Source organism: Alosa pseudoharengus, unplaced genomic scaffold, assembly GCF_046254945.1.
Source record: "Alosa pseudoharengus isolate Yale_2024_CS ecotype anadromous, Long Island Sound unplaced genomic scaffold, YU_APseudo_1.1 YU_APseudo_1.1_scf_14, whole genome shotgun sequence".
In the NCBI taxonomy this organism is placed as follows: Eukaryota; Metazoa; Chordata; class Actinopteri; order Clupeiformes; family Clupeidae; genus Alosa; species Alosa pseudoharengus.
In genome coordinates, this window is record NW_027468609.1 from 22005195 (window position 1) to 22033047 (window position 27853).

The 27853-nt window shown below is 38.7% G+C and overlaps 1 protein-coding gene across 1 annotated transcript; it reads left to right on the top strand.

Annotated features, from left to right (window-relative positions):
* Positions 1-11191: 11191 nt before the first annotated feature.
* On the top strand, positions 11192-21796 carry LOC143123061 (myosin heavy chain, fast skeletal muscle-like). Its single transcript, XM_076284170.1, has 38 exons — positions 11192-11395; positions 11503-11646; positions 11733-11889; positions 11991-12018; positions 12402-12522; positions 12611-12703; positions 13061-13124; positions 13209-13307; positions 13388-13491; positions 13571-13709; positions 14130-14248; positions 14386-14535; positions 14626-14796; positions 14886-15186; positions 15297-15370; positions 15456-15543; positions 15632-15749; positions 15848-15971; positions 16074-16210; positions 16516-16771; positions 16871-17113; positions 17207-17383; positions 17486-17631; positions 17742-17832; positions 17911-18300; positions 18437-18682; positions 18777-18973; positions 19087-19270; positions 19398-19563; positions 19711-19835; positions 19925-20233; positions 20360-20563; positions 20655-20780; positions 20864-21034; positions 21126-21230; positions 21317-21412; positions 21525-21656; positions 21776-21796. Exons 1-38 carry the CDS (start codon positions 11192-11194, stop codon positions 21794-21796), a joined length of 5820 nt encoding a protein of 1939 aa, XP_076140285.1.
* Positions 21797-27853: the final 6057 nt, after the last annotated feature.

Consider the following 27853-nt stretch of genomic DNA (forward strand, 5'->3'; position numbering starts at 1 on the left):
AGCGATTTCTTTTTCGCCCTGCAGCTCAGGCTGGAAACCTGGATCTTTTTCTGCTGCTTCCGTTACAATTTTGCCAGGACCAATCACAAGCTGGCTTATACACTATTGGCAGGTTTAAAACGATGACCAGTGTCGGGGAGTAACGGAATACATGTACCGGCATTACTATTCAGAATACAAATTATGAGTAACTGTATTCTGTTACAGTTACAATTTAAATAGTTGTTATTTAGAATACAGTTACATTGTTGAAATCAATGGATTACATGACGATACTTCTCTGTTTCACAAGTTTATTCACTCTCTAAAGAAATTAAGGCAACTCCATGCATTTCACAGAAGTCTCTGAAAGCAATCTATGATGAAATTGTTTCCATGTTTAAATCTAAGACCCGCCGTCTTACACTAGTCTCACATTGCACCCGTAAAAACACAGCTAGCGTGCATTATGGACGCGCCATCGTAGATCCTGAAATGACTGTTTGCACAGCAAATTAGGAGTAAAGTAAGTACAGGTAACTCCTGTTCCTCACTGATCGTGGTTCTTGATGTCTGTTCAAAGGTGATTTACCCAAGTATTAATAGCTTACTTCGGCCAATCGGTTACACAGTTTGCTAATCAACAAACAAAGCCTACTTCACGTGTTGATTAAACCCATCTCTAAAATAAGCACTGCATTCTGAGTTTTTCATTCTAACTTAATATAGCTTTATGGCTTATTTTTTTTCTAATTAGATCTACATTTAAGTTTTAAAATTAATTATGGTGCAGCCTCTGAAGGTGAATTATTCTTGCGAGTAGCATATTTTAATGTGCGGGTTTTGATTGTCACGCGATCACGTTAATTTTGAGAGAACTGATAGGCTTTGGTGTTTACATTTCCAGGTCATTTGGTCCCACCTGTCATATTATGCGCCCCTCACTTTTACTAGGTTGATGCCACCCAAAATCTCACAGGTACACCTTAAGTATAACTTTTGGCTACGCCCTTAAAGTGGTCTAATTTTTTTTTTTAATTAGCCTGGGGTAGTCGCCTGCTGTAGCCTAGTTTTACTGGTCACCTTGCTATTTTATAGTTGTATCAGGTAAATTAGTTGACTTCACATTCTCATGTTGCCCTAACACTTTCAGCCATTTGGAACAGAACACACCAGAATAGGCCTGTTTAGTAAGGATTTGATGGCCGCATTCCTACACTTATAAAATGCAATTCAATGCGGAAGCAGCGTCGGCGTCAGGAGCGGGCCTTAGGGGGCCAGGCCCGCCCAAACAGGCCAGTGTGCCCCCCCAACTGAGTTCTCTCCCTCACATAAAACAGTCTAATAATTATTATGCCTATGATTGAAATTAAATCCATATTGAACACTGATGTTGAACTCTTAGCCTACTCACAATGAAACATGACACGGACTGACACATGTGTCAACTATGCTACTGTTGATTGTGCGCAAACTGCGCGATGAAGGGGATTCTGCACACTTGGAGACCGTTGCAGTGAGTTCCCCTGATACATTTACCACCACTCCTGCAACGCCAAATGAGCATACATCTCGACCAGTAGGGTTTTTAGACACTGTTGCATAAGAAATTCAGTAAAAGGTCTCAAGATAGATCTGGGAAGATAATGGTTGTGTGATACAAGGTTTTTCGCGTTTCTGACCGCAGGATAACCAAAGCACCCAAGCTGAATGCATGAGCTGTTGATCTAAATGGCAGAAACCGCAAATGAAGGGCCAAACTGACACGTCACATTTCCTATATTTTCCAATATTGTCCAGTGCTAATGATAAACTCGAGAAATGGAGACGTAGTGCTTTGGATCATGTAGGCTACTTTAAGGGGAGATGGAATCGCCCTTTAGTGAGCGCAACACTGCACGGGTCTTAACCTGCTTTATCCAGAGGGAGACATTTTTGGTGACAAAAAGCCTATCATGGACGCGACTGGGAAATGTGACAGTTGTGGAGTCGGCATTCGTAGCCTGTCGCTGCAAAACATCTCCATCTCCATCTCCAGTACATCTCCAAACTCAAAAACAGTAGACTAATAGTCAATAAAAGTGGACTGTCAGAGCAGCACAAAATACTAAAAGCCATGCCGTGTCCTGTGCGCTCTTGAACTTTCTATCACAGTTGGTGCATCTACCTAGCCACTTCGTAAATGTGTTAGAATTTGTTCTGTACTTTAAAGTACTTTAAATAACATTTTGAGCGATCACATATAGCCTATATGTTGCGATATTATCAGTATGTGCCATTTGCTTTTGAGCAGGATCTTATAAGAACATTTCGAAATGAATGGAAAGACACAGTGAAGTCTAGTGTAGCCTAGGTTTACTAGTGGTCAGTCTGTTATAGCCTATTTACTTGTATTGTAGCCTATGCAACGCTATTCTATTAAAATTCTATTATTCTAAACGTTGTGTGCTAGTCTATTCAACGCTATGACCGCTATGTTCTTGCACTATTTCCCCCCATGATCATATTGTTTCAGTTATCCAAAAGGCTCGAAGGATGCTCTTTATTATATGGCAATTCGCTACCTTAGAATAATAAGGTTCTATCTGCGTTTTGAGTAGTTCTGAGATATTGGGCTTCAAAGTTTTAGAATTCCATAGAGTTACATGGTAAATGGAACAAGTTCTTTTTGATATATAAAGTCCAAATATGTACACAACTTTAAGAAACACCTCATCTGAACTTAAGAAACTTTCAAAGAATAAAAATATGTAAATAACTCCATTTTGACAAAAATGTCAGATAGAACCTTATTATTCTAAGGTAGTGAATTTTGGAAAAATTACTAAAAAAAGTGAGGTGGGGTGCCCCCCCTGTCAGTGCTCATAGCCCCCCCACCCGTTGCTCTCTGGCGCCAACCCTGTGCGGAAGTAATCCAAGTATTCAGAATACGTTACTCAGATTGAGTAACGTAATGGAATATGTTACAAATTACATTTTTGGGGACGTATTCTGTATTCTGTAATGGAATACGTTTTGAAAGTATCCTTCCCAACACTGACGATGACGATAGCGGGAGAGCCTGGAGTTAGTTAATTGTTTGTTCATCATTAGTAATTTCATACATAATTTATCATCGGTAAAGCATTTGTTCACACAGTTATAAATGGTTTGTTCATAGTAAATAAGCCTATCCAAAAAATATGTTTGTACATGATTTATACTTAATAAATAATGAAACAACTGCTTATAAATGAAAGCATTTTCCCATTATAAACCAGTTGCAAACTATTACAAAATGCTTTGTTCATCATTAGTAAAGCATTGCTCCTATGTTAATTATCATAAATAAAGTATTTGTACACACATTTATAAATGGTTTGTTCCTAGTAAATAAGCCTATATTGCTAGGTTACAGGGACGCTGGTGAGACACGCCGCTCCATCTGGCATCATGTTTGTGTTTGTTTTTATGTAATGTTCTTAATTTTATGTAATATTCTGTTATTTATTTGTATTTATTTGTCAAGTTAAATGTTTTCACCCTTTATTTACGTTATTTTCGATAGTTTTTGTGTTATTCTTGGTCTTTTTTTCCGGCTGATATCTAACGGTAACGTTAACTAACATTAATGTTAGCTTCTATTCGACTGGGCTGATGAGCTTGCCTTGACTAGCTGTCCCTCTTCCATCCGACGCTGCACATCTTCTGTCTGGACTGGTCTGGATGGAAAGATTGTTTGAAATTGGACTAATTTAACATGATTATTATTATTTTATTTATTTATTTTCAATTTGCTTTGTTGTCTGTCTTGTATGTCTTAGTGTCACGGATACGCTGGCAACTACGCCGCTCCGTCTGGCATTTTTTGTCTTATTGTCTTTTGTTTTGTGTCAATGTGTTGTATGTGGAGCGCTTTGGGTTGTACTCTATATGTTAACTGCGCTATACTAAATAAAACTGACTTGACTTGGCCTACTGGTTAGCGCTTCGGACTTGTAACCGGAGGGTTGCCGGTTCAAACCCCGACCAGTCCTGCCACGGCCGCTGTTGTTGCAGGAAGCTCACTGCGCCGGCATTAGTGTGTGCTTCACCTCACTGTGTGTTCATTGGGATAAATGCAGAGACCAAATTTCCCTCACGGGATCAAAACAGTATATATAGTTAATAAATTATGCAATAATATTTTGTTGATGAAGTAATATTTCCATTATTTAATTGTTGTTACATACACATGCATTAATGATTAGTTAGGGTAAGGATACATATTTCATAAACCACTTCCTAATACTATAATTCATGATTTATTTACAAGTGGTTAGTTAATGATATTTTGTGAGCTTATCTAAAGTGAGGACTTTCTATGCCTTGCAACCAGGGTTGGGTCAGATTACTTTGAAATGTAATCCATTACTGACTACAAATTGCATGGCAATTTTTGTAATCAGTAACGTAATCAGTTGGATTACCAAAAACATGTAACGTAATCTGATTACTTTAGGATTACTTCAATAAATATGCCCATTAAGTAAAAGACACCACCTCAGAATTGATGAAAGAATTCTCATTCTATTTTTCTTCTCCACCCTTCTCCAAACATGCACAACTCAGCTTAACCTTTATAAGGGCACACCTGGACAAATAATTTAGCTTTCGCTGGATTTTTTTGACCCAGGGACATGGCCTGAGATTGGCATAAAAAAGGGAAGCGTTATACCCAAATGACTCCATGTCCGTTTCAATTGTGGGGGTGAGAAAATTATTATTTTGGGATGTTGTTCAACCAGGGGGACCTGGTGACTTTCTCAAAGTAAACGGTAACACTAAAACAAGAGGCTACATTAAGATTAGGAGAAAAAGATCAGGCAGTGTGGCCCTAACCAGTAGGCCATGGCTGCCCCAAAAGTCAGCATTTGAACATTAAACCACACAATGATCCAAAACATACAGCCAAACAAGGCAAGAAATGGTTAACAGAGAACAATATCAACATTTTAGAGCGTACCTCAATCGATCAAAAAAGTGAGCACAAGGCCAAAGTGATGGCAAATAATCGTTCCTGCCTCAAAACCCAGATTGCTGCTAAAAAGGTGCAGTCTACAATCATTGTGGAGACATGAAGAGGCTTGGTGGGTATTATATGAACCATTTTGAGAGCTGTGGTGGTAAATAAAGATGTTTCCAGTGATTGTTTAAAAAGGGTATGAATAATTTTGAACACGCGATTTTTCATAAAAATGTTAAAAAAAGAACACTTTTTTTTAATTCCATGTTTTTACCACATTGTCTTGCAACCTTTTGGCATGTGCAAGTGCCATTTTAAGTAAGAACAAACATATTGGTCAAGAGAAAAATCAATATTTGCCAGGGGTATGAATAATTTTGTTCTTAACTATATCTTAAAAAAGTCTAAAAAGTGAACATCCGAATGAACTGCTTGTCAAATTAAAAGATAGCTAGGCTATCATAAAAAAAGTTGCATTGTTTGCATGATAAAATGTAATCAGGTAATCCCCAACAATGTATCTGATTACACAATTTTTTTTATTGTAATCTGAGCTGATTATAGTTACTTGATTTTAGTAATCTGATTACGTAATCCAGATTACATGTAATCCGTTACTACCCAACCCTGCTTGCAACACATTTTCAAATGAGTTGTAAAGATTACATTCACACTCATTCATTTAGCAGACAAGCGATGTACAAATGTCAATTAACTTGAAGGCCATTGACACAACAGTGAAAGCTGGGAATCAAACTCAAAAGATTTTATTTGGGTCGCCTGCGCAATTTATGTTGTCTAATAAATTAAATATTGGTGGTTGCATGCATGTTGCATGTTAGATCTGAAGTGAAATGGGTCGCGATGGTCTGTCATTTTTAAAAAGTGGGTCCCCAGAAAAAAAGTTTGGGAAACACTGCACTACACTACCTTAGCCCAGATAGAAACACCTGCAACTATGCAAGAGTTTCTGTTTTCTTCTACTACACACTGTTGAGTATTTATTAAACACCTGTAAACTATTATTAAATGCTGTATTCTTTGTTTGTAAAGCATTAATCCTACATTAATTCTCATCTGTAAATCATGTTTAAACACACAGTTAAAAATGGTTTGTTCATAGTTTACTAAACACGCATATCTATATTATATTTTTGAATTGACTGTTGTAATACCACTGGGCAGAGGTAGTGTAGTGGATATGGAGCCGGGTTAGCATGCAGTAACCCATAAAGTTGGGGGTTCAAGCCCTGGCGTCCACTAATGTGGCCTTGCCCTTTAATTTGGGTGAAAGTGTCTGCTAAATGAATAAATGCAAATTGTAAACTTTATAACCCATTTGTAAATGTGTTGCCAGACATAAAACATCCTCACTTTAGATGAGCTCACAAAATATTAACTGACCACTTGTAACTCCTGAATTAATCATGAATTATAGTATTAGGAGTATTAGGAAGTGGTTTATAAAATATGCATCCTCACCCTAATTAATCATTAGTGCATGTGTAACTGTTAAATAATGTAAATATTACTGCATCAAAAACATATTATTGCATCATTTATTAAGTATTAACAATAATGTATTAACATGTAATAACATGTTTTAGATATAGGCTTATTTACTATGAACAAATCTTGCTAAATTACTAATGATGAGCAAACCATTAACTAATAAGTAACAAAGGCTTAATAAATGATGAATTGTGTGTAGTTAAAGTGTTACCGAAAATTCTACAATTTATTTTAGTATTATGGCAAAGCATACTAAAGATGTGAGTGCTTTTCATTATGCCCAACAGTGTGTAGTTGGTTAGACAAAAATCTGGTAATATGAATGACGTGTGTGCCATTTGGTGCAAAAGTTTGATTGTAGTTATATGTAGTTTTGGTTGCAGTGCTTCATTTAGCAGGCTATATGAGTTATTTGAGGTATTTTGCCGTTTAGGTGTATGGTTTTGTATTTTGATAAAACCACAATAGTTTGCAAAATTGTGCTTTAGCAATTGGAAAAAACTGTAAATATTTGCTTGGCCTATGAGCAGGTTTTACTGTGGCTGATTATAAAATGTGCTTAAATAAGTAACTGAAAGTGCTTTGAAAATCTCCAGCTGCCATAAGGATCACTGTGTCAGACACCTCTGTCAGTGAAATGTGCACCTACATATACTGCCCTGTCTGTTTGCCAACACAAACTATTGAACCTTGGCATACTGCAGATGGGCCATTAATCATCTGGGGGTCTTTAACCGAACAATATCAATGTTTTGTCACCTTTTGAACATTCATTGTACACATCCTCCCTTTTTGAAGCCAAGTCTGCATACTCTACAGTCTGCTAGATCTTTCAACAACAAAATAAGTAAGCACCACTCATCTTAACTGTCTCCTTTCAGCTGAGTGAGAGTGCACATCTCCTCATATATGGATCTGTGGTCTTCAGATGTCAGACTACAGTTTGATAGTCTGTCAGCATACCCAGACACTGCTGCTGTTTTTGGCAGCTGCCACAGGGATCCTAATCCTGTGAAGAGATCACCCAGCCCTGTGGAACGCACCTTAACACATTATCCACTATCTTCTCTTTTCCACTATGTACTAGAGTTGTGCATCAAAGATTGTGTATAAAATTGTGAGAAATACAAATACTTGTAAATAAATCCTGATGCTTTCATTTTGATGATTTCAAGAATCTAGAGATTTTCGTCTATGGACATACTGTAGCCTACCTCTGAGGGGTATAATTTGGTGAAGTGTTAGTAGCATCTGTGTTGACAGATTATTGGCTATGACAAAAAAAAGTGCGAATGCATAAATAGCAGTAGGCTGTATCCCTTTTCTTAATTTTTCACCATATTAAACAGCTGCTATTTACCAATAGAAAGTTAAGTAAATGGAATGACACACTTGATACCACAGCATGATTCTGTTCAAAGTCAATGAATGTCAAAAGTATAAATAGTCAGAATGAATTAAAGCTGTACCAAGTTTAAATGAAATTATCACTGACTTGTCACAGTACACTAACCTATTAAACAGTGATGGGCTCAGATTTCTTGAAGGGCAGGGGTGAAAAAACAAAAAACAAGACAGAACATTTTGAAAAATAACCCCTTAAAAGATGACTTCTGGGGAGTTTTGTGGAAATAAATGGATTTAGATTGACAAATATGACATAACCATCAACATATTTAAGGTATCTTGCCATGAAAAAAGATGGCAATTACAAAGCATAATTACCACAGCACATCATGACCTGTTTTATTTGACTGAGGGGCCTCATTCAGATATCAGGGGTAAATAACATAACCCATGGTATATGATTGAGGGGCCCAATTAAGATTTATAGTGTCACTATTTGTATTTATATAGTGTCACAAGGTTAATGAAGAATACATAAGAAAGTATTGTTTCTTATGACTTGTGATACCTACTTTCAAGCTTCAATTTCTTTACTGTTAGTCTAGGCATCTAGAGAGCTTACAACAACTTTGTCACTGAACACCAGTCATAGAACTGCTGTGCACTTCACTTTTGGAATGCTGCCCTGATATTTACTTTACTTGTTCTACCAGTGCCAAAACAGTTGTGACACATGCTACTTATAAATACATGTGTGGTGGGCATGAAGAGAACACAGCACATACATATCTGAAGGACATATTAATTACATGCCATGCATTTCAGGAAGCTCACAAATCAAAGGGAAACAACATTTAGTAAACTGATATTTACAAACCACTAAAAAATTGACAAGCAAATCCTCAGCCATGAGTACAAATGCATAGATGAACAGACTTATGGGGCAGGCATTACCCTTTAATTAGGATATATGATAACAATTGCATTTGTATCACACATCAAAGTATAGGTCAACTGTTCTATATGTTGATAGAAAAAACATATTGTTGGACAGCATTGCTCAATATGCCACTTCTATTAACATCTTATTCCAGTTTTTTTTCTGCTCAGTTAGCCACAGATTTGACCTTAATGAGCAAAATGATATCAAATGGTTTTCATATATATATATATCCCATAAATAAATTGGTAAAAATACACACAAAATAATGTCATAAAGTGAGTCGCAAGAACTTAAAATAGATCTAAATACGCCTTGCCTTATTAGAGCTCTGCTTAGTTGACAGAATACATCCAATATAAGGACCTGCTGAGAGTATGGGAGGACTGCAGGGAGGGTTCCAGTGCACAGTAAGTCTTTCACAGACAGACACAGAAAGGATGTGGCCTCTATTATAGAATGTGTCATGTGTCTCTTCATCTCTAAAGCAACTAATACACTTACAATTAGTACATTACATTTATTGATATACTAAAACACTTGACTTTGTATGTTTTTAGCATTTCTAGGTACTCATAACAACTGTGGAAATTTCATCTTCTTTTGGGAGGAAAAGGTAAGGTACATCTGATTTACAGTACATCTGATTTTATCTGAACAGCTAAATGATTAAAACAAGCTACTTACATTCTAGTGAAGTAAATATTTTGGGGGCATTTACTGATTATTGCTACGACACAGGTGTAGCTCCATTCAAGGTCTTATTTGTATTCTTCAGTCTATGCAGATTGTGTCCAATATGCCTATACCATTAATTACCTAATTATACACTAGTTATGACTTTAAGGTCTTCACAGGTCTTAAATGGAAGCTTATGTTTAAACATCCTCACCCTCCACCATAATTCATTGATATCTAGATATGTGTGTATATTCAATGTGTATATTAGTATGTATTAGTATTAAATTACGCAGTAAATCAATTGGTTCCATTGTTATTTATTAGATATCAAAAATACTTTTTTAACACATTGCATCTTTAATGCACTTTTTTTTTTTTTAAAAGGCCAGTTATTTCATGGATCCAGGATACTATGCATCCTGATGGCCTTTGGAATTAAAATAGCTCCACATCATCACATACCCTTGACATACTCTACCCTTCATCATATCTCATGATTGGCCTTGGGTACTTTCCATAAGATTATCTCTCAATGCAAATCAAACCAGTTGTTGTTAACTGATATAAAACCATGCCAATCTCTAGGTATGGTGAAGGTTATGTGATGATGTGCGGCTATTTTAATTCCAAAGGCCAAGGGCATAGGGGTATGTATACTGCCCCTGTATTTTAAGAAAGAACATTTATTTGTGATACATTATTCATTCACAAAGAAAATTGGTATCCTTAAAGATTTGATTCCTCTTTTTTTTCTATTAAAGGGGTGGTTCAGGATTTTGGACATAGGACCTCATTTCCAAGTAAGCAAGTGTGATATTTATCAATGGAGAACGTTTTCAACACGTTTCATCCAGTCCTTCTAAGTGCAGAGTTCGCAGGTGCTAGGCTAGCGCAAGTCAACGGTATGTGTTAGCCTGCCACTAAAAACAGTCTTACCCACTCCAAAGTACACCCGAGGCAACTTCCAGACAATCGATGTAAATGTCTGTGTTGATAGAATAGTGTAAGAAATACAACTACCCTCGCATCACGTTGCAATAGTTATACTTTGTTCCCTGAAGTTGGTAGTAGGCATTTAAGCAACTCAGCAGCGGACTGATATTACCAAGGCTACTACTAGGTATCCCCATTGGAGTGTGCTTTACTGTTTACTTTTCGGCGCAGTACTACTACTAACCAGAGCAAGTATAATTCCGCCGCTGCTAAGAAACTAGTCCCTCAAAATGTAATGCGATCGTTGAAATGCAAGGATAGAATAATGTTAGAAATAAAACTATCAACACAGACATTTACATCGATAGTCTGGCGTTATAATTTATTTGCCTCGGGTGTACTGTGGAGTGGGTAAGACTGTTTTTAGTGGCAGGCTAACACATACCGTTGACTTGCGCTAGCTTAGCACCTGCGAACTCTGCAACTAGAAGGACTGGAGGATATGTGTTGAAAACGGTCTCCACTGATAAATATCACACTTGCTAACTTGGAAATGAGGTCCTATGTCCAAAATCCTGAACCACCCCTTTAAGGCATTAAAATCAAAATTTGTATTCCTCTTTTTAGTCAACATGAGCATGTACAGTATGTACAGGGTATGTAAACTTATGATCAGATGAACTGTACATGTTTTGTCCCCTAATGACTGTCAATTACTTTATTTACAGTACCGTGTCTGTACATGTCTGATTGTGCAAAGCATTTTATGTTGAAACTGCTCTTTATGTTTATGATTAATGCAGTAACCAGCAACCATGGGGGACGGTGATATGGCCGCGTATGGCGCAGCTGCCATCTACCTTCGTAAGCCTGAGAAGGAGAGACTTGAGGCCCAAACCAGGCCCTTTGATGCAAAGACAGCTTGCTTTGTGACTGATAAAGAGGAGTTGTACGTCAAGGCTACAATTAAAAAGAAGGAAGGCGGCAAAGCCGTCGTTGAAACGCTTGAAACTAAGGAGGTACTTTAACAAGGCTGTTGAAATTGTTCTGGTGTGAAACTTGCAAATTCACAGAAAGTTTCTTGAATACATCTCTTTGTTAAAGCTGTTTTCTACATTGGTTTAAGGAACGGACAGTGAAGGAAGATGAAATCTTCCCCTTAAATCCTCCCAAATACGACAAAATTGAGGACATGGCAATGATGACCCACCTCAATGAAGCGTCTGTCCTGTATAACCTCAAAGAGCGTTATGCAGCATGGATGATCTATGTAAGCATTACACTTTTAAACAAATTAAGAAAATAAAATTCATATGAAAAGCTGAAAAAACAATCTTCTTTATTTCTTCATTCTAGACCTACTCTGGACTTTTCTGTGTCACTGTGAACCCCTATAAGTGGCTCCCAGTATACGATCAAGAAGTGGTGGATGCCTACAGAGGCAAGAAGCGTGTGGAGGCCCCGCCCCACATCTTCTCTGTCTCTGACAACGCATTTCAGTTCATGCTCCAAGGTATGCTTTCAGTTTTAAATCAATCACTGAATAATACATTATATATTTGATTCATTTATGTAAAATGAACCATTCATGTCAATTTGTGTTTTGCCTCACAGACAGAGAGAATCAGTCTGTCCTGATCACGTAAGTGTCCATGCATCCCTTAAAACTTTTTACATTATTAAAAGGCTAAACCATTCTGTATACTCTTCTGGTACACTTTGTAACTGCACTGAGTTACAAATTCTGAATCTGCCTTTAAAATTATTCTGTCTTTTTAATTGTTGTTTCTTTTTAAATGATTTTACCTTGTGTGTTTTATGTTTTTCTTTTTTTATTATGATCTTTACCTTTTAAACTATTCTTTGACTATTGCCCTTCCATGCTTTTATTTGTTGTTACTGTTTGCTTTTGTTTACTGTATGTAAAGTACATTGAATGACCTCTGTGTATGAAATGCGCTATATAAATAAACTTGACTTGTAATTGTGATGTAAAAAAATTGCAATATCTTCTGTTTAATACAGCGGAGAATCTGGTGCTGGCAAGACTGTAAACACCAAACGTGTCATCCAGTACTTTGCAACAATTGCAGTGTCTGGTGGGAAGAAGTCAGAGGCATCAGCCGGCAGCAGTGGAAAAATTAAGGTAGAGGACCCCTTACATATTTATAGGCTAATTATCACATAGCAACACAGACATTAACTTCAATAACAATATATCTATTGACTTGCAGGGCTCTCTTGAAGACCAGATTATTGCTGCCAACCCACTGCTGGAGGCTTATGGTAATGCCAAGACTGTGAGGAATGACAACTCTTCACGTTTTGTAAGTTTAGTTTCTCATCTAATCTCTTGCATGTTTTTTTTGTTTTGATTTTAGATAGAATTGACTTCTTAGGGTTTTTCTTTAAAATCAAACATATCATGCACTTTGTTTTATATCTATTAGCATGTCTTTTGAAAAACATCCTCCAATGTCTAAACCTCTACACCATCATATTTTGCTTTTTGTGTTAGTAAAGGAGGTATTTATTGTTACTCTCTTCTATTCTATTCTCTTCTAATCTATTACTGAATATTTGAATATTTATTGAATACTTGAATATTTCCTCATGTGTAACCTGCTTTGGTTAAAGATATGAGCTAAATGAATACATTTATGTCAAAATGTTATCTCAAACAGGGAAAATTCATCAGAATTCACTTTGCCACAACTGGAAAACTGGCTAGTGCTGATATTGAGACTTGTAAGTATAATTGTTCCAAGTAGAAATTTTCTTTTATTGCCTTCAATGTATCAAATGAAAATACATCCTTCCCTGCGTAAAAAGACCTGCTGGAGAAGTCTAGAGTGACATTCCAGCTTCCTGATGAGAGAGGCTACCACATCTTCTTCCAGATGATGACCAACCACAAGCCTGAAATTATAGGTAAGGTTAATATTTTCACCAAACGTTCAATCAATACATGTAATTCTGAATTTGTAAACTTATTTTTTTAATCCCGACAGAAATGTCCCTCATCACATCCAACCCCTATGACTTCCCAATGTGCAGTCAGGGTCAGATCACTGTGGCGAGCATTAATGACAAAGAGGAGTTGGATGCCACAGATGTAAGTCTTCCAATAATGTGTTTTCCCCTTCAATTTCTTGAAGATAGCTTTAAAATAATCAAATAATTCACCATTCTAGGATGCCATTGACATCCTGGGTTTCAATGGAGAGGAGAAAGTCACCATTTACAAGCTGACTGGTGCTGTGCTCCATCATGGCAACATGGTGTTCAAGCAGAAGCAGCGCGAGGAGCAGGCTGAGCCTGATGGCACTGAGAGTAAGTTACAACACTCTACTGAATCAGTCAGTTCTAATAATAACTACAAGGTACTCTTAGTTATTGATGTAATTGTATTATGTTAAATTAAAGTTAAATACTGTATGACTGATATCTACTAAACACATGTCTATCTGGAATATTCATGTATATTCATATTCTAAATTTCCCTCTGGATTAAGAAATTATCTATCTTCATTTAAAGACAAACATTTACAAATCAATGGTCACTCAGATACCTTTCTGTTTTTATGTGAGACATATAGCCTTTAACCTAACACTATCTCGGACAAATGTTTTGATTTAGGGAGGAGATTGAGGTGGACAAACTTGTCCCAAATTTGTTTAGAGTGTGGAGTATGAAATTGGATGCTATAAATTTCAAACCACCAAAATGCTTCACTGTTGTACTTTGTTAAGGTGCTGACAAAGTCGCTTACCTCCTGGGCCTGAACTCTGCTGACATGCTGAAGGCTTTGTGCTACCCAAGAGTGAAAGTCGGAAATGAGTATGTCACCAAGGGTCAGACTGTGCCACAGGTATTATTTTAGTCACTAAAAAGTTCACTTAAGATCACAAACCATTTGGAAGTATTTGGACAGAATTACTAGTAGTAAAGTAACCTACTTTTATCCTATAAGCATAGGATGACCACTGCTTGAATATTCTGTTTCAGGTCAATAACGCAGTGTCGGCCTTGTCTAAGTCCATCTATGAGAGGATGTTCTTGTGGATGGTTATCCGTATAAACCAGATGCTGGACACTAAACAGCCAAGGCAGTTCTATATCGGTGTGCTGGATATTGCTGGCTTTGAGATTTTTGATGTAAGCATAAGTTAACACCATTTTTTACTCACACCACAATGTAGAATAATTTCAGTAGGGGACATTCATATTACAAACTATTTTTCACAGTACAACAGCATGGAACAGCTATGCATCAACTTCACCAATGAGAAACTGCAACAGTTCTTCAACCACACCATGTTCGTTCTGGAGCAAGAAGAATACAAGAAAGATGGCATTGTATGGGATTTCATTGACTTCGGCATGGATTTAGCCGCTTGCATTGAGCTCATTGAGAAGGTCAGTTTTAATCAGTCAAATGAGCCTGGTGCTAGATTTGTATTGTTTTATAATATTCACTTTTAAAACTAAGCTCATTTTTCCAACAGCCTATGGGAATCTTTGCCATCCTTGAAGAGGAGTGCATGTTCCCCAAGGCCTCTGACACCACTTTCAAGAACAAGCTGTATGACCAGCATCTTGGCAAAAATCAGGCCTTTGAGAAGCCCAAGCCTGCTAAAGGCAAGGCTGAGGCCCACTTCTCCCTGGTGCACTATGCCGGCACTGTGGACTACAATGTTACTGGCTGGCTGGACAAGAACAAGGATCCACTAAATGATTCTGTTATACAGCTGTACCAGAAGTCGGGAGTTAAACTCCTGCCTGTCCTGTACCCACCTGTTGTTGAAGGTAACAATTGAATTCTTACTTCCAGGACTATTGAGCTCTATATCCAGTCTATAAACTTTCTGTGCATGTTACTCAACTGTCAATTTTTTCACCTGTTTGTATTTCAACAGAACCTGCTGGTGGCGCTAAGAAGGGTGGTAAGAAGAAGGGTGGTTCCATGCAAACAGTGTCATCACAGTTCAGGGTAGGTATATTAAACCAATAACAAACACATCAATCATCCTAAAGAAAGGTGAGGGGATGTTTTAATAGCTTTCTTATCTCAACAGGAGAACTTGGGCAAACTGATGACCAACTTGAGGAGCACCCATCCCCACTTTGTGCGTTGTCTGATTCCAAATGAAATTAAGAAACCAGGTAAAGGGCATTTGGTAGTCAATACAGATGTGTGTATTATTCATGTATTACATTGAGAATAGAAGATCTCATGACATGTATTTCACAGGTTATATGCAGAACTTCCTGGTCATCCACCAGCTCAGGTGCAATGGTGTGCTGGAGGGTATCAGAATCTGCAGAAAGGGTTTCCCAAGCAGAATCCTCTATGCTGACTTCAAGCAGAGGTAGAGTAGAAAGCCAATGAAGTATTACACATATTTAATACTGCCCTGTATAGACGGAAAAGTAATGCTCTATATGGACATTTATTTATTCTATACAGATACAAAGTGCTGAATGCCAGTGTCATCCCTGACGGCCAGTTTATTGATAACAAGAAGGCTTCTGAGAAGCTATTGGGATCGATTGATGTTGATCACACGCAATACATGTTTGGACACACAAAGGTAGATAGGTTTCATGCAATCTATTATCTATATCTCATGAGTAAACTAAAGCACAGCTTTTTCGGTGTCAAATAGATGCTTATATTTTCATTAATCCCTCAGGTGTTCTTCAAAGCTGGACTGCTGGGTGACCTTGAGGAGATGCGAGATGAGAAACTGGCTTCCCTGGTCACAATGACTCAGGCTCTCTGCCGTGCATACCTGATGAGGAAGGAGTATGTGAAGATGACAGAAAGGAGGTAATGTATGATGTATTTGGTGTAATCATGTTCAAAAATCATCTGACATTAAATATAGCATCATAGCATCACAGTTGTTTTAATTAACTGTAATAGGTTTAATTTAAAGAATAATGAGTCTCTTATAAATTGTAAGTGGAAATATAACATAAGGCATAATTTTCTAACTTTTGAAAGCTAAAACTAAAGATCATTCCCATTCCCATCTTTAATACACACAAAGCTGTATCAAAGATGGGACTGGTCACTGTCATAATTTGACAATCAACTGACCTAGGTGTTTTCAAACCATTTACCTTTTACAGAGAAGCAATCTACACCATCCAGTACAATATACGGTCATTCATGAGTGTCAAGACCTGGCCCTGGATGAAGGTTTACTACAAGATCAAGCCTCTGCTGCAGAGTGCTGAAACTGAAAAGGAATTGGCCAACCTGAAGGAGGAGCATGAAAAACTCAAAGTCGACCATGTCAAGGCAGAGGCCAGGAAGAAGGAGCTTGAGGAAAAGATGGTAGCTCTGGTGCAAGAGAGGAATGACCTGGCTCTTCAAGTGGCATCTGTAAGTGTATCAATATTCACAATCATACCACTACCCAGTCTCAGCATTGTGTTTTCAATATAAATCAGATGTCATGCTTCTATTTTGTATTTATAATAGGGATCTGAGGGTCTCAATGATGCTGAGGAGAGGTGTGAGGGTCTCATCAAAAGTAAGATCCAGCTCGAGGCCAAGCTCAAAGAGACAACCGAGAGATTGGAGGATGAAGAGGAAATCAATGCTGAGCTGACTGCCAAGAAGAGGAAATTGGAGGATGAGTGCTCTGAGCTCAAGAAGGACATTGATGATCTGGAGCTGACCTTGGCCAAAGTGGAGAAGGAGAAACATGCCACTGAGAACAAGGTTTGCATTCTTAAAAAAAACAGAATACTGTATATGTGCTAAGAAGTCTTTATAAAGTTCAATAGATACTGATATAAAACTTTCTATGTGCAGGTCAAGAACCTGACAGAGGAGATGGCCGCTCAGGATGAGTCCATTGGTAAGCTGACAAAGGAGAAGAAAGCCCTCCAAGAGGCACACCAGCAGACTCTTGATGATCTTCAGGCAGAGGAAGACAAAGTCAATTCTCTGACTAAGGCCAAGACTAAGCTTGAACAACAAGTGGATGATGTGAGTTTACAACCTGAGAGTTAAATGAAATGTATGGACATCATTGTGCTACTTAATTACAATACGTTGTGCTTCAAATACTTAATGTTACTCAATCTGCAGCTTGAAGGTTCCCTAGAGCAAGAAAAGAAGCTCCGTATGGATCTTGAGAGAACTAAGAGAAAGCTTGAGGGAGACCTGAAGTTGTCCCAGGAGAACATCATGGATCTGGAGAATGACAAGCAGCAGTCTGAGGAGAAGCTGAAGAAGTAATTTAGAATTCCAATTAGCAACACTATATGCAAACGTTTACTCCTAATAGCACTCAACCCTTCTCTGTAACTAGTCATTGACGATTATTTCACTTACTATGACACAGGAAGGACTTTGAAACAAGCCAACTTCTTAGCAAGATTGAGGATGAACAATCCTTGGGTGCTCAGCTTCAGAAGAAGATCAAGGAGCTTCAGGTTTGTTTTACATAAATACTGCTTTTATTCTTTGTCTGATCTTTTTAAATCTCACAATTCCTTTATAAAAACCATCAGGCCCGCATTGAGGAACTGGAGGAAGAGATTGAGGCTGAACGTGCAGCTCGTGCCAAGGTTGAGAAGCAGAGAGCTGATATCTCCAGGGAACTTGAGGAGATCAGTGAAAGGCTTGAGGAGGCTGGTGGTGCCACTGCTGCTCAAATTGAGATGAACAAGAAGCGTGAGGCTGAGTTCCAGAAGCTGCGTCGTGACCTTGAGGAGTCCACCCTGCAGCATGAAGCCACTGCTGCAGCTCTCCGCAAGAAGCAGGCCGACAGTGTGGCTGAGCTGGGAGAGCAGATCGACAACCTCCAACGTGTCAAGCAGAAGCTTGAGAAGGAGAAGAGTGAATTCAAGATGGAGATTGATGACCTCTCCAGTAATATGGAGGCCGTTGCTAAGGCTAAGGTAAACAATATGTATGCAAGTAGCAAAGGTTAGCATATGAATAAATCTAAATCTATTGTTTGCCTATTATCATTCATCTTTCCAGAATCTGACTACAATTTGGTCTCATCTCAAAATTATTATTGTTCACTAACAGTCCAACCTGGAGAAGATGTGCCGCACCCTTGAGGACCAACTGGGTGAAGTCAAGGCCAAGAGTGATGAGGGTGCTCGCCAGAACAATGACCTCGGTGCTCAGAGAGCAAGACTTCTAACTGAAAATGGTGAGCTTGGCCGCCAGGTGGAAGAGAAAGAGGCTCTTGTATCTCAGCTGACCAGGAGCAAGCAAGCCTTCACTCAGCAAATTGAGGAGCTGAAGAGACTGAATGAAGAGGAAGTCAAGGTACTGATACCTGTGTATGAAATAGAAACAATTGAAGTATGTGGATCACTTTATGTGAAAGGTTTTATAAACATCCTTACTTGGTACCAAACAGGCCAAGAATGCCCTGGCTCATGCTGTTCAGTCTGCACGCCATGACTGTGACCTCCTGAGGGAGCAGTTTGAGGAGGAGCAGGAGGCAAAGGCTGAACTGCAGCGTGGCATGTCCAAGGCCAATAGCGAGGTTGCTCAGTGGAGGACCAAATATGAAACTGATGCCATCCAGCGCACTGAAGAGCTTGAGGAGTCTAAGTATGTACCAAACATGCAAAGAAACAAATAGAATGCCAATGTAGATTATTATATTGTGTACTAAAATCACGGTAAATGGGAAGTACTCTGACGTAAATGTATTGCTTTATCAGGAAAAAGCTTGCCCAGCGTCTGCAGGAGGCTGAGGAGCAAATTGAGGCTATCAACTCCAAGTGTGCCTCTCTGGACAAGACCAAGCAGAGACTCCAAGGTGAGGTTGAGGACCTCATGATTGATGTAGAAAGAGCCAACGCTCTGGCTGCCAATCTTGACAAGAAGCAGAGGAACTTTGACAAGGTAATACCTCCAAAACATTGTTTAGATATGGACATTTATGTCAGAGAAATATTTCGCATATGTACATGAGATTTTGGTAGCAGTGCATTTGATGTGAATGATCAAAGATACAAACTACTTTTCAAAGGTTCTGGCAGAGTGGAAGCAGAAATACGAGGAGAGTCAGGCTGAGCTGGAGGGTGCCCAGAAAGAGGCCCGTTCTCTCAGCACTGAGCTGTTCAAGATGAAGAACTCCTATGAGGAGGCTCTTGACCAGTTGGAAACTCTGAAGAGGGAAAACAAGAACCTCCAGCGTAAGTCAAGATGATCATGACATACTTCCCAATCAAACCATGTTAAAACTAATACTGTATGTTCTGGTATTGAAACAAAAAATGAATGGCAATATTGAGAGGGATTGACTTTGTGTTAAATTAAGTGTTCTAAATGTATTTCTGCAGAGGAGATCTCTGACCTGACTGAGCAGCTGGGTGAGACTGGAAAGAGCATTCATGAGCTGGAGAAGGCCAAGAAGACTGTTGAGAGTGAGAAGGCTGAGATTCAGACTGCTCTTGAAGAGGCTGAGGTAGACATTCAGGCTGGCATTATTAAAAACAAGTGACCTATCAGAAAGTGAAAAAATATTAATTTTAAATCCTTCATTTTCTCATTTAGGGAACTCTTGAGCATGAGGAGTCCAAGATTCTTCGTGTCCAGCTTGAACTGAACCAAGTCAAGGGTGAGGTTGACAGGAAGCTTGCAGAGAAGGATGAGGAGATGGAGCAGATCAAGAGGAATAGCCAGAGGGTGATTGACTCCATGCAGAGCACTCTGGATGCTGAGGTCAGGAGCAGGAATGATGCCCTGAGAATCAAGAAGAAGATGGAGGGAGACCTCAATGAGATGGAGGTTCAGCTGAGCCATGCTAACCGCCAGGCTTCTGAGTCCCAGAAACAACTAAGGACCATTCAGGGTCAACTCAAGGTCAGCCATAACAACAGAACCTTGTAACTTATTACTTTACATGTGTTTTTTTTACTTAGCCACCAAACATTATGGCAAAAATGCTTCATATATTGAGGTAGTGTATATACCTTTTAAAACCTCCAGGATGCCCAGTTGCACCTTGATGATGCTGTTCGAGGACAGGAAGACATGCAGGAGCAGGCTGCAATGGTGGAGCGCAGGAACGGCCTGATGGTGGCTGAGATTGAGGAGCTCAGGGCTGCCCTGGAGCAGACAGAGAGAGGCCGCAAAGTGGCTGAGCAGGAGCTGGTTGATGCCAGTGAGCGCGTTGGCCTCTTGCACTCCCAGGTAAAAAATAACACAAGTTGTTTTAATTGATGTTTTAAATAAACTGTTCCAGCATTGAAATTGCATGAGGTTGTCTGTTTCTCCGAATTAGAACACAAGTCTGATCAACACCAAGAAGAAGCTTGAGGCTGACCTGGTTCAGGTCCAGAGTGAGGTTGATGACATCGTCCAGGAGGCTAGAAATGCTGAGGACAAGGCCAAGAAAGCCATCACTGATGTACGTTTTTTTTCTTCAGAACCAGATCATTATATTCAGAAGTACCTATACATCTATTTAAAATACACTATTTTATCATCTAGGCTGCCATGATGGCAGAGGAGTTGAAGAAGGAGCAAGACACCAGTTCCCATCTGGAGAGGATGAAGAAGAACCTGGAGGTCACTGTGAAGGATCTGCAGCATCGCCTTGATGAGGCTGAGAATCTGGCCATGAAGGGTGGCAAGAAACAGCTCCAGAAACTGGAGTCGAGGGTAGGCAGCCAAATATGATTATGAAAACATTTGTTTAGCTCATAGCTACACAAGGGTCAGTGCCTGAAATTGGAACATTTTCCATGTTAAGGTTCGTGAGCTGGAGGGTGAGGTCGAGGCTGAACAGAGACGTGGTGTTGATGCAGTCAAAGGGGTCCGCAAATACGAGAGGAGGGTGAAGGAGCTCACCTACCAGGCAAGAAATCTCTCCACTGTGTAAAAATGCATGCAAAATCAGTATCAGTAGAGTATTCTCTTTCTTGACACACCTTTTCTCTTCAGACTGAGGAGGACAAGAAGAACATCAACAGACTGCAGGATCTGGTTGACAAGCTGCAGCTGAAGGTCAAGGCCTACAAGAGGCAGGCTGAGGAAGCTGTAAGTCATTTTTATTTTGGCTTAACAGGAAAATGTTTGCTCCTCATGGTACATGGTAGATTGGCTGTTATGTTTCTTTGCATTCATTGCACTACAATTTCATATCAAAAAGGAGGAGCAGGCCAACACCCACTTGTCCAAGTTCAGGAAGGTGCAGCATGAGCTGGAGGAGGCTGAGGAGCGTGCTGACATTGCTGAGTCTCAGGTCAACAAACTGAGGGCCAAGAGCCGTGATGGTGGCAAGGTATGATAATGTTTCCTGTTTATTTCTCAATATTTCTCAAATGAACATTGAAAATCCTAAAGTCATTGATCTTTATTTGGTGTCTAGTGAACTTGATTTTTTTGTATTGTTTTTTAAAGGGCAAAGAGACTGCTGAGTAAACCCTCAGATTCCATGTTACTTTTCATCTGGATGAATAATTCTGGTTAATGTGACCATTCTGTAACAATGCAGACTACCAAATAAAATATTTGTGTATTCAAATATTTTGTCTTGACTTTTTTTTAATGCCATCAACTTTTCTACATCAAAAAATTTAACACTGCAACAGAAAATACAAACCGTCTACAGCAGAGAAGATTTTATCATGTCCAACTTAGAAATCATATTTTTGTACTTTTCTGGGAGAGGTCTTCATCTTAAAAATAACAATAAAGCATGCACATCCAAATTCAAAAATTGGGTGCTGGACGAAATGGGCAAAACAAAATGAGTGAAGTCCGCTACACCAATAGCTCCAAATATAATTTCATGTAATGTTTCGGGCATTAGCCCTTCATCAGACATGAAACCATAGTGAAACACACCCATACATATACAATTCAGGGAATTACATAATCGCCCTGATTGGTGGTGTTAACTCATTGAATGCCAAGCTGTTTTCGGGAGCTTTGTCCTAGAGTGCCAGCAATCTAGACCATTGTTGATTATTTTTGTACAGCCACAGCATATTCTGTGTTATAGCTATGAACACATACTGTTATTACATTCTCTAGTTGCTCTTTTGTGATGTCATAATCTAATGTTAAGTCAATGGGGAAATTTTAGTAGTTTTTAATTAATAGTTTAAAAAGTATAAAAGTTACAAAGTTGAAAAATACATAGCTGAAGTCACATAAGTAAGACCTACGCAACGCAGTTTGAATGAAGTTTCTAAGTTAAACGATTGAAGCTTATTAAACGCACAAAAAACGTCAGCGGAATAATAATAACTAGAGAATGTAATTCCAGGGAATTACGAGTGCATGAAAATGAAGCTAGGACAGACATAACATAGCTCAATAAAAGTTGATAGTTTAGAAGTAGACAGTTTAAAAGTTGAATGTAGATAGTTTAACAGTTGTTAATAGACAGATAGTTTAATAGACAGATAGTTTAATGCATGTTGAAAGTTTAAAAGTTAAATGTAGATAGTTTAAAAGTTGTTTACAGACTGAAAGTTTAATGCGTGTTGATAGACAAATAGTTTAAAGGCTCTATATAGGTAGATAGTTGAAGATAACTGACAGTTGGAATGGCTCTAATGTTTGCCAGCAGTTATGCTAACAATGCTAACCACGTTACTTAGCTAACTTAGCTAATCATTTTTAGCAGTTTTGCTAAAATTTGTAACAATGTTAGCAATGCTAACATGCTCATGCTAACAAGCTACAGTGGGTAGGAGTCATAGTTGATGACAAGTAACAGTTACAATGGCTGAACAGTTAAAAAGTTCAGTAGTTTAAAGGGTTAAATTGTTTAACAGTGAAATATTGTAGTGAGGACTCTTATTTTGAAACAGTTTTTGGCAGAGGAAGCAGTTGAACAGGATGTGTAGCCTTAATAGGGCCAGTTTGTATGCTTAAAGCCTGAGACTGGCAGTTGATACTGCCATAGGATTCTAATTCCTTAACGGCTCTATTGTGATGTCATCAGCCCATGTTAAGTCTATGGGGAAATTTTGAACAGTGTTTAATTAATAGTTTAAAAAGTATAAAAGTTACAAAGTTGAAAAATACATAGCACCCATGTCCTAAGTAAGACCTACGTAACATAGTTTGAATGAAGTTTCTACGTTAAACGATTGAAGCTGCATTAAGTGCGTTAGAAGAAGAATAAGAACTAGAAAACGCAATTCCAGGGAATTACTAGTGCATGAAAATGGAAAAAAAAGGTGTGAAATATATTGTTAAAACAGATGATGTGCCAATTGGCAACCAACATGATGAGGTTTAATATAGTTGGAATGACTGAACTAGGTAGATGAGGTTTAATATAGTTGGAATGACTGAACAGTTAAATAGGTGGATAGTTTAAAAGGTTTAATTATTTGCTAGGTAGATGAGGTTTAATGTAGTTGGAATGACTGAACTAGGTAGATGATGTTTAATACAGTTGGAATGACTGAACTAGGTAGATGAGGTTTAATATAGTTGGAATGACTGAACAGTTAAATAGGTGGATAGTTTAAAAGGTTAAATTATTTGCTGGGTAGATGATGTTTAATATAGTTGGAATGACTGAACTAGGTAGATGAGGTTTAATATAGTTGGAATGACTGAACAGTTAAATAGGTGGATAGTTTGAAAGGTTTAATTATTTGCTAGGTAGATGAGGTTTAATATAGTTGGAATGACTGGACAGTTAAATAGGTGGATAGTTTAAATGGTTAAGTTATTTTCTAGGTAGATGAGGTTTAAACGAACACGCCACCCAAAATCAGTAGTAATATATGTTCTTACCTTAACTTTCACGAGTTGAGTCATACCTCTCCCGCGCCGGTAGGTGCACTCAAACGCTCTGTCGCGCTGCGCGAATGTGTTAGCATGTTGCTATGCTAGCGGGCTCTGCCGTGGCCGTAGAGAGAGGAACATAGCAGTAATCAAACACCTCCACGTTTTCCCTACTTAAATACAGTTGCACGAGTAGTTGATAAAAATGTGTAGGCCTACGTCACACAACATGAAACGTGGCGATTTTCCAAGCGAATAAACAGGAGAACTACAATGTGTGGCGCAATAGCACTTGGGAGTACTTCGACCTAGTGTGGTAATATTATTAACACCTAATTGTAGATCCTATCCACCACAGAGTTTAGAATCCATGCTGGATCGACCCTCAGCCTCTCCCTCCCCTCTGAGCGAGAGAGAGGCACACACACTAGAGATGCGCTGATGGGCTATTATTTCAACCATAACTGCATAGCAAAACTTATCATCCATCAGCCATCTATCAGCACCAAAGTTTGTTGACCAATTTTCAAAACCGCACCCGCCCACCATCCGTTGGTTGTTTTAATGTAAGCTATATGGGTGATGCAGCGCTGCTGACGTGAGGCTAGAAAGCCCTTGCCTGTTCTAGAAAGACTGATCTATTGCAGCAAATATATTAAAAGGCTAAAGTCGTACATTGGCTAGGCCTATCCCCAGAATATCAGCAGCAAACTCAGTCTCTGTCGCGCAAAACAGTCTCCAAATAAAACGCACATCGGCCTGTTGCCTATTCTGCCAGCTTGTGACAATATATCGTCCAAAATGCTTGATTGCATTGCATTCTCCACATTTTTATCTAAATTTTCATGTACCACATCAGCATTTTTGTTCAGTGAATCTTTTGTAAATTGCTTTACAATTACCGTCGGGCCCTTGTCAGCAGACTTCGGCTTGCCTCTTGCCACTATTCACTCCTTGTCTTCCGATGTCATTTCTGAGTCATCTACAGATGTTTACACACATTCACCTCCCTAAATAGAACCAACTTGACGTTGACTTCAACCTGTGTTATATCCTGCCTGATGAGACTGCCTGGGTTATTTTGTTTAGATATTAGCCTATATATAAAACACATAATCGTAGCCTACCTTTTCAGGGAATAGGCATTTAAAAGAGAGACAGAGAGTGATATGACTGAGAAATGACATCGGGCGATGGCAGTGCGAGATGTTCAGAACGTAAGAGCTAAAACTTCTACAAACTCAATAACATCCACAGCGGAAAAAGAAAACTTAGATGTGTAAGGCAAGCAAGCAAGTTTGGCACAGGTTGAATTCAACGTCAAGTTGGTTCTATTTAGGAAGGTGAATGTGTGTAAACATCTGTAGATGACTCAGAAATGACATCGGAAGACAAGGATGTATGCTAGCAACATTGTCAGAGATGTATGGTTGACAGGTGTGCACACAGACAGGCACACACGTAATGTCATACACGGTCATCACCACTGGTCTGGTCTGGTCTGGAACCTAAAAGGCAAAAGCAAACAAGTTTAACAGTTATACCAAAACAAGGAATGTCTGGAATTGTACAATTGTTCAATACAACTAAGGTATTTAAGTGAAGTTGTTACATTACATTAGGCTGACACATTATAACCTAACGACTAACATGGTAAACAGTTTAAGCTTTTTAAACAATTCTCTCAACAATTCTAGGACAATTAAAAAAAGGTAGAGTAGGCCTACAATACAATTGTTGCACCATCAAGCTACTGGTAGTTAAATACTAGCCTATAATATTAAATTGCAAACAAAGCAGAATTCTGTGTTTTATTGTTTTCAGTTTTAGTATAGGTGATAGCTAATCATATTTTTTTTAAATATAAAACGTAAACAGCTTAGAAAACTTTGCAGGCAAAGGGTCTGTTGTTGCTGTTGATAATCATATGAGTAAGGACAGATCATTCTGGTACTAAGTATCTTGATAACCAACTGCTATAACTTAAACAGCTTGCTAGGTCTGTCAGCCTCATTTTTTCCTACAGATTACAATGTACTACAACTGAAAAGTTTGATTCACGTGCCAGGCTACACTTTAATTTATAGACCAGAACAATGCAGAAATGAGTAGGCCAAGTAAACATTGTAGCCTGTGTTGACAACACAAACATTATAAATTAGCTCAACTTCTGTTGTGCATTTTAACAAGACTTTAGTCGTATTGTCCATTTCCTAACAGTAGCCTATTCATGGCTTTCATAAGGTCCCTTTCCACAGGAGTATTAATAAAGCACCAATGCATTCATAGCCTAATCTAGGTGCTTGATTGTATACACCTCTGGAAAGGGACCTGATGAAACCCATCAATAGACGAACTATAGTATACCGTGATTAGGCCTGTCACGATAACAAATTTTGCTGGACGATAAATTGTCTCAGAAATTATTGCGATAAGCGATAATATTGTCGTTCTGAGAATTTTCCTCAGGAAGAGGAAGACGGCCCACTTGTTGTGTTTTTTTTTTCCCAACTGGGAAAACTGCAGCGGATGATTGTGTTTTAGATGCATATGCATGTTTGTTGTGTTCCCGCTTTTAATTGCGACTGTTTTCCAACAAATGCGACACACCGACTCGCACACGTTCAGTGGTTCACCACGGGCATTCGGTTTAAATCCGAAATGCTCCCACACTGCAGCTGTCGCGTTTGGCTTAGAAACAATTCCATCTTTTTTGTCTTTATTAGGCGTAGCCTACTGGAACTCGCAACTAGCTTTCTCTCTGCCTAGTGCCTACCGGTATACTTCTCACGCGGCTTTTTAGCTGCACTCTGTGGTAGGATACGCCAGTAGTCCCGCCTCCCCACACACCATGCGACTGACAAGTGACTGACATTAGGGTTTACTCATCGTTACTCTAAGGACCCGAGAGAGGGAGAGAGAGAGACGAGGAAAACAAACAAGCAAATGGCATTTATCGCGGCCAGAAAAATTATCGAGCTAATTTTAATTATCATGCGATTAATTGATTTATTGAATATCGCGACAGGCCTAACCGTGATAAGTGTTTACTTAGGCTAGCTTCTACGTAAGAATCAGGAGCGTAGAATGACACGTAGCCTGGCCTATTTGATACACAAACAAGCGGTGTACAACGTTAAACATTTGTTAAAATTAAAACAGGAGCATATATTTATTAACTTTAACTAAAATGTGAACGGTAGAAGCTATAACGTTATGACCATCAACAAGTAGCTAACTTGGGTGGGTTTCATCAGGACCCTTCACACAGCCTAGCCCTAGGCTATAATCAAGCACCACGCAATCTGCATTCATAATCTATTCTAGGTGCTTGATTCTATACACCTGTGAAAAGTGACCTGATGTTGAATAGAACCAGAGCCTAGTATCTGTAGGCCTAACGTTACTTCTCTGGTCTACGTTAACGTTCTAGTTAAAACGCTGCTGGTTAGTAGGCCTAATGAACAAATGTAATGTTACGTTTGATTGTCGTTAGCTATCGAAACCTACAGCTAATAGGTCACTGTAAAGTTGACAACATATTAACGTTGATTAACAGTGGGTTTCCTTACATAATACATATCAACGTAGCAAGGTGCTAACGTCAACTATTTCACTAACGTTAACGTTACCTGACGTTATAACGTCAGTTTAGTTATTTGTGACCCATCATTTCATACATATAACGCTAACGTTACATAATGTTTGACGACATAAATGACTCAA

Coding starts and splice junctions, on each gene's coding strand:
- LOC143123061 (XM_076284170.1), top strand. CDS start 11,192: ATGGGGGACGGTGATATGGCCGCGTATGGCGCAGCTGCCATCTACCTT. Junction 11,890..11,990: donor ATTTCAGTTCATGCTCCAAG/GTATGCTTTCAG, acceptor TTTGCCTCACAG/ACAGAGAGAATCAGTCTGTC. Junction 12,704..13,060: donor ATGACAACTCTTCACGTTTT/GTAAGTTTAGTT, acceptor TATCTCAAACAG/GGAAAATTCATCAGAATTCA.